The sequence below is a fragment of the Salvelinus sp. IW2-2015 genome, linkage group LG1, assembly GCF_002910315.2.
Source record: "Salvelinus sp. IW2-2015 linkage group LG1, ASM291031v2, whole genome shotgun sequence".
In the NCBI taxonomy this organism is placed as follows: Eukaryota; Metazoa; Chordata; class Actinopteri; order Salmoniformes; family Salmonidae; genus Salvelinus; species Salvelinus sp. IW2-2015.
Window position 1 is genome coordinate 8893381 of NC_036838.1, and position 12450 is coordinate 8905830.

A 12450-nucleotide genomic window follows, 5' to 3' on the forward strand; every position below is an offset into this window, starting at 1 on the left:
CGCTTTGTCAGTTCTGCCCACACATTTTCTATAGGATTTAGGTCAGGGCTTTGTGGATGGCCACTCCAATACCTTGACTCTTGTTGTACTTTGGAACGACTTTGGAAGTATGCTTGGGTCATTGTCCATTTGGAAGACCAATTTGCGACCAAGCTTTAACTTCCTGACTGATGTCTTAAGATGTTGCTTCAATATATCCACATCATTTTTCCTGCCTCATGATGTCATCATTTTGTGAAGTGCCCCAGTCCCTCCTGCAGCAAAGCACCCCCACAACATGATGCTGCCACACCAGTGCTTTACATTGGGATGGTGTTCTTCGGCTTGCAAGCCTCCCCCTTTTCCTCCAAACATAATGATAGTCATTATGGCCAAAAAGTTATATTTTTGTTTCACTTTTCGCACCAAAGTACATTCATCTCTAGGAGACAGAACGCGTCTCCTTCCTGAGTGGTATGACGGCTGCGTGGTCCATGGTGTTTATACATACTATTGTTTGTACAGATGAACGTGGTACCTTCAGGTTTTGTAAATTGCTCCCAAGGATGAACCAGAACTTGTGGAGGTCTACAATTTTTTCTGAAGTCTTGGCTGATTTCCTGTTAATTTTCCCATGATGTCAAGCAAAAAAGGCACTGAGTTGAAGGTAGGCCTTGAAATGCATCCACAGGTACACCTCCAATTGACTCAAATTATGTCAATTAGCCTTTCAGAAGCTTCTAAAGCCATGAAATCATTTTCTCTATTTTTGTCTCATCAGACCACATGACCTTCTCCATCAGACCACATGACCTTCTCCATCCTCCCTCTGGTTCATCCAGCATGGTCATTGGCCAAACTTCGGACGTGCCTGGACATGCGCTGGCTTGGCAGGGGACCTTGCGTGCGCTGCAGGATTTTAATCCATGACAGCTAGGTGTTGTTAATCTCTCTCAATAAAATGCTAATTAATTACTTAAAAATCATACAATGTGATTTTCTGGATTTTTGTTTTAGATTCCGTCTCTCACAGTTGAAGTGTACCTATGATAAAAAATTACAGACCTCTACATGCTGTGTAAGTAGGAAAACCTGCAAAATCGGCAGTGTATCAAATACTTGTTCTCCCCACTGTATATAGTTGAGACTAGGAACAAACTGAGCATTATTAAAGCCAAAGTGTTATAAGCAGAAATTAGACAAAACATACCTGTATCTTGATTTGTGGGCTCTGCATTTCTTGCTGGGTTGGCCATCCCAACCATCCATATCATGGCAGCTAAAAACAATTGAAAGTCCTATTAGTAAACTGGTGCAATTCTGCAAGACTCATAATTTTGGTCGAAAGGCATTCTTATTGAAGGAAATTACGAACCATACCAAAGGCTCGAGAACCAACTCAAAGAAACCAAAACAGACATTTTGGTCAAATCTAAATTGAACTAAAACAAACACTCATAAAGGGCCCCCGTGCACCAAGACAAGGAGCCGCTACTTTGCATGATGCCTATTCCCTCAGAGTTGGGTCTTGTTCATTATGTGCACTTAAGCAAAGCACGTAACCCTAAATTACTCCAGATGATAATGGCAGACTGTGGCCGTGACCACACTCTCGAGAGTGTCTCAGGGGGAATAGGGAGATTTTTTTTTTAAACATCAAAAAGGACAAATATAAGCAACCAACATTTTAAAAAATGTCATAGAATTGTAAAAATGAAGAAAACGCTCGTATGGTAGCAAAACATTTTTGCAACAAAAAATGAAATTAATTTATTGGACAAATTCAGGTAGGTCTCTTTGTTCCGTTTGGTTTGAAGAGAATACACCCCCTGAACTTGTTTAACAAGATACACTTTCTGTTGCAAAACAGTTTGCTACGGTGTGCCCCAATGTACAAAACCTTGTACTTACATGAATATATGAGAGCAGGGAAGATGGGCTCGTTACGCTCCTGTGCGGTCTCTACAAGCATCCTGAGAGGACCTTTAGGGCACAAGACCGCAACCAAATCTGCAAACAAAGGACAGAAGCATGACACAGGAATTTCTGAATGAGCAAAAAAAAAAAAGGTACTGAACTACTGGAAGAATGATTGCAACATTTATACATGATGAAATAGCACACTTTTTTGATAGATGGTGCTCAGCTAATAGTCGAGGTCTGTACAGCAGCATGATAACTGGTCTACCATCACAGTTAAAAAGACGCATCAATTTAACACCTATGCCATTAAATCAAAGGGTCAGTCCAGAAACAACCTGTAGTCTCTACCCCTCTTGGCTATTCACAAAGATCTGAAAAGGATTAGATAGGTATACGGAATAGGATAGTACATTCACACTGGGATAGGCTAGTTGGAATTTATACCCATCCAAGGACCTTGCACCACCAATACTTTCAAATCTTCTACATTTCTAGACAAAAGATGGAACCTCCACCTTGTCTAGGGATATGCTAAGTGGAAATTATTATCTATTCAAGGCCCTTATATCTATCCAATCGTTTCAAATCATCTCAGTGTCTAGACTAGAGACTAAATTGCTAGGGGTTGTTTCCGGACGATGCCAGATAGTATAAACCAACAGCAATATGTACTCTGAGCCCTCCTACTCACCGTAGACGGAGATGGCTCCCAGGATGACCCAGGCGGACCACTCGGGCAGGTACTTGATGAACACTAGGGCCATGAGGGCCGAGATGGCGATGAGGTAGGCCTGCTGCAGCTGCAGAGGCCCCTTCCAGTGTATACAGATCATTCCTACCGCCCCAAAGTTCCAGATGATCATGGCTACTGTGGGGTAATCCATGGCCAAGTTGTAGGTTTTAAATACCTCCCTGGATAGGAGGAGAGAGACATGTCAAATCGAACTTAATTTAAAGTGCATTCAAACCTCAAACCGCTTTACAGACAAGGGATGTATCTCAATGATCACTAGTGGCTTCCTTTCCTCACCTCCTATCCTTCATCCATAGTGATCTGAGTAGGACAGATGTATACCCTTCCTTTCATCTGTCCTATCTTTTAGGATGAGGAATTCACATTAAACTGTTGAGATGCTCCCATCCAGCGTGTGAACTGAGTAATTAGAATGCTGCGTTGATGTACAGTACCAGTCAAAAGTTTAGACACACCTACTCAAAGGTTTATCTTTATTTTTACTATTTTCTACATTGTAGAATAATCGTGAATACATCAAAACTATGAAATAACATATGGAATCAAGTAGTAACCAAAAAAAGTGTTAAACAAATCAAAATATATATTTTGTGTTTTAGATTCTTCAAAGTAGCCACCCTTTACACACTCTTGGCATTCTCTCAACCAACTTCATGAGGAATGCTTTTCCAACAGTCTTGAAGGAGTTCGCACATATGCTGAGCACTTGTTGGCTGCTTTTCCATCACTCTGCGATCCAACTCATCCCAAACCATCTCAATTGGGTTGAGGTTGGGTGATTGTGGAGGCCAGGTCATCTGATGCTGCACTCCATCACTCTCCTTCTTGGTCAAATAGCCCTTACACAGCCTGGAGGTGTGTTGGGTCATTGTCCTGTTGAAAAACAAAATGATAGTCCCACTAATCCCAAACCAGATGAGATGGCATATCTCTGCAGAATGCGGTCGTAGCCATGCTGGTTAAGTGTGCCTGTCACGCCCTGACCTTAGAGATCATTTTTATGTCTCTTTTTGGTTTGGTCAGGGTGTGATTTGGGGTGGGCATTCTATGTTTTGTTTTTCTATGATGTTCTATTTCTATGTTTTGGCCGGGTATGGTTCTCAATCAGGAACAGCTGTCTATCGTTGTCTCTGATTGGGAACCATACTTAGGTAGCCGTTTTTCCACCTGTCATTGTGGGAAGTTGTCTTTGTTTGTTGGCACTATTGCCTTTAGCTTCACAGTTTGTTTTGTATGGTTTATTGTTTTTTGTCAGCGTCATTCTTAAATAAAGTAAAATTCATGCTCACCACGCTGCACCTTGGTCCTCATCCTTCAACAGCAGTGACAGAACTTCCCACCACCAAAGGACCAGGCAGCGTGGTAAAGAGGACTACTGGACATGGGAGGAGATCCTGGATGGTAAGGGACCCTGGAGGCAGGCTGGGGAGTATCGCCGTCCACGGGAGGAACTGGAGGCAGCTAAGGCGGAGCGGCAACGTTATGAGGGAACACGGCTGGCAAGGAAGCCCGAGAGGCAGCCCACACGGGGAGTTTGGCAGAGTCAGGTTGGAGACCTGAGCCAACTCCCCATGTTTACCGTGGCGAGCATGTGACTGGTCAGGCCCCGTGCTATGGGGTGATGCGCACTGTGTCTCGGCCGAGCATTCACAGGCCGGTGTGCTCGGTGCCAGCGTCCCGCATTTGCCGGGTGGAAGTGGGCATCCATCCAGAACGGGTGGTGCCAGCTCTACGCTCGAGACTGCCAGTGCGCCTCCACGGCCCAGTGTATCCGGTGCCTCGGCCAAGGAAGAGGCCTCCTGTATGTCTCCCCAGCCTGGTGAGTCCTGTGCCTGCTCCCAGAGCCAGGTCTCCTGTGTGCCTGCGCCCAGCCCGGAGCCCCCAGAGATGGCCTCCAGCCCGGGGCCCGCTACGAGGGTCCCCAGTCCGGGGTCGGCAGCAAGGGTCCCCGCACCAGAGGTGCCACCAAAGTGGGGTGAGCCAGCGGTGGAGTGGGGTCTGCGTCCCGCACCTGAGCCGCCGCCGCGGACAGATGCCCACCCAGACCCTCCCCTATAGGTTTAGCGGCCAGGGGGGGGTACTGTCACGCCCTGACCTTAGAGATCCTTTTTATGTCTCTTTTTGGTTTGATCAGGGTGTGATGATTTGGGGTGGGCATTCTATGTTTTGTTTTTCTATGATTTTCTATGTTTTGGCCGGGTATGGTTCTCAATCAGGGACAGCTGTCTATCGTTGTCTCTGATTGGGAACCATACTTATGTAGCCCCTTTTCCACCTGTCATTGTGGGAAGTTGACTTTGTTTAGGGCACATAGCCTTTGAGCTTCACGGTTTGTTTTTGTAATGTTTATTGTTTTGTTCGACGTCATTTTGATTTATTAAAGAAAATGTACACCACGCTGCACCTTGGTCCTCTCCTTCCAACAGCCGTGACAGTGCCTTGAATTCTAAATAAATCACAGACAGTGTCACCAGCAAATCACCCCCACACTTCTTCCATGCTTCACGGTGGGAACCACACATGCAGAGATCATCCATTCACCTACTCTGCGTCTCACAAAGACACAGCAGTTGGAACCAAAAATCTCAAATTTGGACTTACAACAACAAAGGACAGATTTCCACCGGTCTAATGTCCATTGCTCATGTTTCTTGGCCCAAGCAAGTCACTTCTTCTTATTAGTGTCCTTTAGTAGTGGTTTCTTTGAAGCAATTTGACCATGAAGGCCTGATTCACGCAATCTCCTCTGAACAGTTGATGTTGAGATGTGTCTGTTACTTGAACTCTGTGAAGCATTTATTTGGGCTGCAATTTGATGCTGGTAACTCCAATGAACTTATCCTCTTCAGCAGAGGTAACTCTGGGTCTTCCTTACCTGTGGTGGTTCTCATGAGAGCCAGTTTCATCATAGCACTTGATGGTTTTTGCGACTGCACTTGAAGAAATGTTCAAAGTTCTTGAAATTTTCCGGTTTGACTGACCTTCATGTCTTAAAGTAATGATGGACTGTCGTTTCTCTTTGCTTATTTGAGCTGTTCTTGCCATAATATGGACTTGATATTTTACCAAATAGGGCTATCTTCTGTATGCCACCCCTATCTTGTCACAACACATCTAAATGGCTCAAATGCATCAAGGAGGGAAAAAATCCACAAATTAACTTAAAGCACACCTAATTAATTTAAATGCATTCCAGGTGACTACCTCATGAAGCTGGTTGAGAGAATGCCAAGAGTGTGCAAAGCTGTCATCAAGGCAAAGGGTGGCTACTTTGAAGAATCTGAAATATAACATATTTTGATTTGTTTTACACTTTTCTGGTTACTACATGACTGTATATGTGTTATTTCATAGTTTTGATGTCTTCACTATTATTCTAAAATGTAGAAATAGTAAAAATAAAGAAAAACCCTGGAATGAGTAGGTGTTTCCAAACGTTTGACTGGTACTATAAGCGAAGACAGTGGCGTTCTGTTGAAGTTAAATCTCTGGCCCAGGGACTAAGGTGATCTTTCAGATCGGTCAGACAGTTCTTTAAATAACAAAAGCAGAATGGGGAGAAGTTTGAGCCAACAAAGTTACTTAATACACTAGTGTGGTGGAAATTGCTTTAAGGCAATATTTTTGGGAAAATTGTCAATAACCACAGAGAAAAGTAGCATCAAAATACTGATGGATTCTGGGTACTAACTCAAACTTGGGATAGGGTTAATTATCAGGTATCCTATTGAAATTTTGAGTGCTTAGATTTAGAGGGTCTACACCAGAAGTTAATGGTTATCTGTAGGAGGAAGGTATTTGCGTGTGCAATTAAGCTTGGAATGTGCTGAGTGCAGGGGAAACGATCACGTGGCAGCATTGACAAGGGGAGAGAGCCATGGATTAGTGATGAAGGGGGTCGAGGTCAGGTCATGTCACATTAAGGGAGAAAGAAAAGTGTATTACCAGTATCACTTTGTACCTTTATTGCTAGGCAGGAAACTAAGTTTAGCCAAAGTGGGGTACACATAACCACAATTATTCTAAACATGTCTTTGTCTGATGCAGCTGTATTGACCCTCTGGGAAGAATATACTTGGTTTGAGCTTTCATAGGGTCCGTCAAGTTTTTAACTCTGAAAATATGTATTGTTAGGTTCTAATTAACAAGTTCTGCTTCCAACGAAGCAGCTGTATCAGTTCCCCTTGCTGTGTGTATCAATAACGCCCGGCTAACGCAAGCATTGTGTGGCCACACACACACACACAATTTAACTAGCCCAGAATAACCATAGTGCAGAGAAGCACTTCCAGTTTACTGTCCCAAATGTATTTGGTGCGTTGGGGTGTAAAACAAGTGACATCCTATTCCCTATATAGTGCACTACCTTTGACCAGAGCCATGAACCAAGCCCATATAAAGAGCCTATATATGAGACAGCCTTCCTGTCCCACTCTCTCCTTGAAACAACCACAACAGCCAGGCAACATAATACCATACGGCTGACTACAAACAATTCCAGGGATGTACACTCACCCCAGGTACATGAAGCTGAACCAGAAGAGCATCATCAGCGAGGACAGGATGAGCCATCCATGAATGAACTAGGACGACACAGAGCATTAGAATATAGCACTCCAAGCTTGGGGCCTGTTCAGGAGGATGTAACATTACAGAATGTTTAGATAGAAATGTAGGGTGTAAAACAACAGATATGATTACCTGTCAGACAGAATGAATAGAGTGGACACAATTCCCTGGTATTCTATCTGCAATGTTCAGAATGTTTCACATTACTGAATATACCCTTGGTCTGTCTCACCTTGTAGCAGCGGTACTTGTAGAGCACGACCAAGAAGATGGTCATGACCACGATGACGCTGATCATGATGATGGTGTTGAGCACAGAGTTGAGCAGCCGCTCACCCACTGTGTCTGTGTCCTCTGTGAACGGCGTATAGATCCTAACAGGGCCAGAGTCAAATCAACAATCATGAAAATCGGCCTGACGCAAATGCTATCTTCCGTGGTGTAGTTTCTCCCTAGGTACAGATCTAGGATCAGCTTCACCTCCCCCAATCCTAACCTTAACTTTTAGTGGGGGAAATGCAGAACTGACCTTGGATCAGCATCTAGGTGCAACTTCACTCTAAACCTAATATTATCTACACCTAATATTTATCTCATGAGTGGCCAACCCTCCTTCTCAGATTACTAGCTAGCTACCCTCCTGCAGGATTTTGCTGCAGCCATACTCAAACACACCTTATTCTACAAAATCAGGTTCTGGATTTTAGGCTGTTATAGTAGGGCTGGAGCAAAAGCCTGCACACCCAGTAGCTCCCTATGACCAGAGGGAGGGTTGACCAACCCTAATTTAGCCTTAGTTCCAGTGAGATAGATATGAATTTAGCTTCTACTAAATCGTGGGAAAACCTGTCGTGTAACATACTCAAGTTATAAAGACTTTAGTGTCTACTAAGTTCTAAGCATGTCAGTGTCAAATCACAGGAAAAGTTCCCTTAAGGTTCTGTCATAAAGATATGCGAGAACCACCGCTTCTCATAATGTCCTGCATAGAAGCATCTCATCTCATATTATCACGCAAAGAAGCATCTCTTCTCATATTACACTGGGTCGTGTTCATTAGGGCACACAACAGAAAACGTTTTGAAATGGAACACAAAAATGTGCAATTCTTATTGGAATAGGTACAGGTAGCAGCCCCTCCCCACTTCTGTCCGTTTTATACCTCAGAACATAACCTAAGCTAGGCTACTAAACGGAAAAAAACACTTACAGCTGCTGTCCGTTCTTCTCAGTGTAGAAGCTGACCGACTTGATGGTGGCTACGACGACCACCATGCAAAGGGTGACGGGGACGAACAGCATGATGACATGCTTGGCGCCGTACTTGAGGGTGTGCTCCTCCTCTTCCTCCAGGTCTACGGGCTCCCGCTCCACGGCACTCCTGTCCAGGCTGGGGGGTTCAGCTGCAGGCTCTGGGGCCACCAGGCGGCGCTGCAAGGTAATGGAGCACTTTCTAGCATTGCTTATTACATAGAAATAGTACATGGTGTGAATAATAGTGTTATTATTGCACTATGAAGGTTTAAACAGAAAATAGCAAGTAGTGGCTGTGATACCCACAGTATATATTCATCACAATCACCACTATCCAAGAGTTGCGGACACTTGATTCAAAGRCTCATTCTCAAGTCATCCTAAATTCCTTGCATCCTCTCCCCTTGCCGACTTCTCAAAATGCGTTGGGGAGGGTGCAGGGAGGGACCTTGGACCATCTCCTCCAATACATTTGCAAAGGAGGAGAGGAGATAGGATACAAGGAATCACAAAGAACAATTAAGATGGATCAATTCAATGGCTCTACGGTGTCCCTGCTCTGGGAAGGGCATTTTCCCAACAGTGCAGAGGACACCTACCCTGGGCTCCATGTCTGCAGGCTGGGGTTGGTCAGGGTCTTGTTGGTAAGATGGCACAGAAGGTATCTCGGATGCAACCAGAGCTGTCCTCTCATTGTAGGAGTCCTCTTCACTGTCTGAGGTACTCATGGATGGAATGTTAGCGACGGCAGAGGAGTGGGACACAGCTGCAAAATTCTACAAATTAGTCAAGACAAAATTAATTTGCGATGTTATTTGGGGGGGTGGGGGGGGGAAGAGAAACTGCAACTTTACTGACGCCCAATCATTATAGTTCCGCAGGGACTGACTGGATTATCGACTACGTTGATATCGAAAAACGTAGCCTAAAACTACATACATAATTTCAGGATACTCTAACGTTACTGTAGCTAGCTAAAAGGAGGTTTACCGCAATGGCACTACAGTCTGGTATTTAGATTAAAGTTAGCTTGATGGCTAGCTAGCAAGAGCATTAGTATAATTAAAAAGCTGTACGTTCTATATTAAAGTGAGTTATTAAACGTGTCAAAGTACCTTCTTAATCCACAATTTGACATAAACAAGACCAAGACCAGCGCGTCCGTTCTTGGATGAAAGGAAGCGCTTCTGCAATTGCTCTTATCTGACGACAAACAGAACGGCAACAAGGAAGTCATCAGCTGATGCCTGGTGGACCACGTGATCCGTGCTTCTGTAAAGTCACTAGAAAACTTGTGACTTCAAATACTTTTGCTTTGTAAAAATACAACAAAAAAATAACGTTAAAAGTAAAAATATATATAAAAAATATGTTTATCAAACTTGCAAATACCAGCCACTCATCTTACAGTGCCTATAGAAATTCTACACCCCCTTTCAAATGTGTTGTTGCCTTAAAGCCTGCATTAAAATGTAGCCGTTGAACAAGTTGAGAAGATTCAATGACTTGGTGTTTTTACCTTAGATTGTAAACTGTCATGGTCAAAACATGTAGATTCAATGGTTGTAAAGATAGGGAGAGGTCTGTCCATAGTAAAGAGATGCTCTGCTTTTTTGACACCACACTAAAAAAAGCAACTCCTGCAGGCTCAAGTGCTGCAAAGAAAGACATAGTTAAGCTGCAGCTGGCCCAGAACAAGGGCACGTCTTGCTTTTTATTGTAATCGGAGGGCTAATATAAATACTATGCATGCCAGTCTCTCTTGGCTAAGAGTTGAGGAGAGACTGACTGCAACTCTTATTTTCAAAAGAAACATTAATGTGCTGAAAATGTAAATTTGTTTACATAGTCAACACAGCACTGACACACACGCTTACCCCACCAGCCATGCCACCAGGGGTCTTTTCACAGTCCCCAAATCCAGAAAAAAATTCAAGAAAGCGTACAGTATTAAACAGAGACATTATATGGAACTCCCTTCCATCTCATATTTCCCAAATGAACAGCAAATATGGTTAAAAAAACAGACAAAGCAACTCCCCTATTTGGCCTAGATATTTTGTTTGTATGTATTGATATGTGGGCTTCGTATGCCATTTTTAAATTTATGTTTATTTTACCAGGTAAGTTGACTGAGAACACATTCTCATTTGCAGCAACAACCTGGGGAATAGTTACAGGATGAATGAGCCAATTGTAAACTGGGGATTATTAGGTGACCGTGATGGTTTGAGGGCCAGATTGGGAATTTAGCCAGGACACCAGGGTTAACACCCCTACTCTTACAATAAGTGCCATGGGATCTTTAATGACCTCAGAGAGTCAGGACACCCGTTTAACGTCCCATCCGAAAGACAGCACCCGACACAGGGCAGTGTCCCCAATCACTGCCCTGGGGCATTGGGATATTTTTTTTTAGACCAGAGGAAAGAGTGCCTCCTACTGGCCCTCCAACACCACTTCCAGCAGCATCTGGTCTCCCATCCAGGGACTGACCAGGACCAACCCTGCTTAGCTTCAGAAGCAGGCCAGCAGTGGTATGCAGGGTGGTATGCTGCTGGCTATGTAGTTCTGACCTTGAGCTGATATTGTCTATGAATGTTCTGTATTGTGTCTTTCATTGTCCCTTTCCAGCCCACTTTCCAGCTCACACTCTCAAACACATAGATCCCCTGAACGCAGCTCACTCTCCAGATCCCAATCACTTGAATTCTGATCACCTGTTCACACACCTGTATGTCATTATCACACACTATTTAGTTCAGTTCCTTGCACCCCATAGTTGTGAGGTATTGTTTGTTTTGTGACATACTTCTAGTTGGAGCAGTGGGTTTCCTGTTATTTAATCCTCCAGTGTATGATAGTTTTTGCCTGCCTCACTAACGAAGCCTATTCCCTGCCTGTACTTTAGCCTATTGGATTTCCTGTTATCCACTTATTGCCTGATCTCCCAGACAACGTTACTAGCCTTTTCCCTGCCTGTACTGTTGCCTTGTTGGACCCCCTGTGTACAACCTTCTGCCTGCCCCTGGATCCAGCTACCTGCCTCCTCCTGTGGTCCTTTACAAACTAACACCTGCTGCGCCCTGCGCTTGAAACCAGCTCTCTGTCTCCCATTGTGTTCATTACAAAAGTATTTTTACTTTTACTCAAGTATGACAATTGTGTACTTTTCCCACCACTGCTAATAAAATACTAAATTTTCAAATTTTCCCTATGCCCATCATGAGGTTGCTACAACCAAGCCTACGAATGAAATGTTTTAGTTATCAAGGTGACTGTGACGCAATCAATATCGCCTTGCACACTTGCCTGCATCTACCTGATCTCGGGTGTAATCATCAAATCAAATGGTATTTGTCACATGTTCTGAATAGAACCGGTGTAGACCTTACTGTGAAATGCTTACTTACAAGCCCTTAACCAACAACGCAGTTCAAGAAAGACAAAGTAACACACAAATGAGGCTATACTGTATACAGGGGGTACAGGTTAGTTGAGTTATTTTGTACGTGTAGGTAAGGGTAAATTGACTATGCATCGATAATGAACAGCGAGTAGCAGCAGTGTAAAAACAAAAGGATGGGTGTGTCAATTTAAAAAATCTGGGTGGCCATTTTATTAATTGTTCAGCAGTCTTATGGCTTGGGGGTAGGAGCTGTTAAGGAGCCTTTTGCTCCTAGAATTGGCGCTCCGGTACCGCTTGCTGAGATGTAGCAGAGAGAACAGTCTATGACTTGGGTGACTGGAGTCTTTGACAATTTTTTGGGGCCTTCCTCTGACTCTGCTTAGTACAGAGGTCCTGGATGAGAGGAAGCTTGACCCCAGTGATGTACTGGGCCATTCGCACTACCCTCTGTAGAGCCTTACAGTCAGATGCCAAGCAGTTGCCATACCAAGCGGTGATGCAACCGGTCAGGATGCTCTCGATGGTACAGCTGTAGAACTTTTTGAGGATCTGGGGACCCATG

At 44.0% G+C, this 12450-nt stretch overlaps 1 protein-coding gene across 2 annotated transcripts in view; it reads right to left on the bottom strand.

Annotated features, from left to right (window-relative positions):
• The window catches only part of LOC111960581 (presenilin-2), a 14495-nt gene extending 4810 nt beyond the window's left edge, over positions 1 to 9685 (bottom strand). Inside the window, exons 1-8 of one of the 2 annotated variants that reach the window (XM_023982647.2) lie at positions 9595 to 9685; positions 9079 to 9245; positions 8436 to 8656; positions 7458 to 7599; positions 7172 to 7239; positions 2594 to 2814; positions 1891 to 1989; positions 1190 to 1258 (exon numbers count right to left, since the gene is read on the bottom strand). In XM_023982647.2, the coding sequence (XP_023838415.1) occupies positions 1190 to 1258; positions 1891 to 1989; positions 2594 to 2814; positions 7172 to 7239; positions 7458 to 7599; positions 8436 to 8656; positions 9079 to 9207 (949 nt within the window). In that variant the 5' untranslated portion in view covers positions 9208 to 9245; positions 9595 to 9685. Of the gene's footprint in view, positions 1 to 1189; positions 1259 to 1890; positions 1990 to 2593; positions 2815 to 7171; positions 7240 to 7457; positions 7600 to 8435; positions 8657 to 9078; positions 9256 to 9594 lie in introns of both variants that reach the window. The other variant, XM_023982655.2, reaches the window with a different exon arrangement.
• Between the last annotated feature and the right edge of the window lie 2765 nt (positions 9686 to 12450).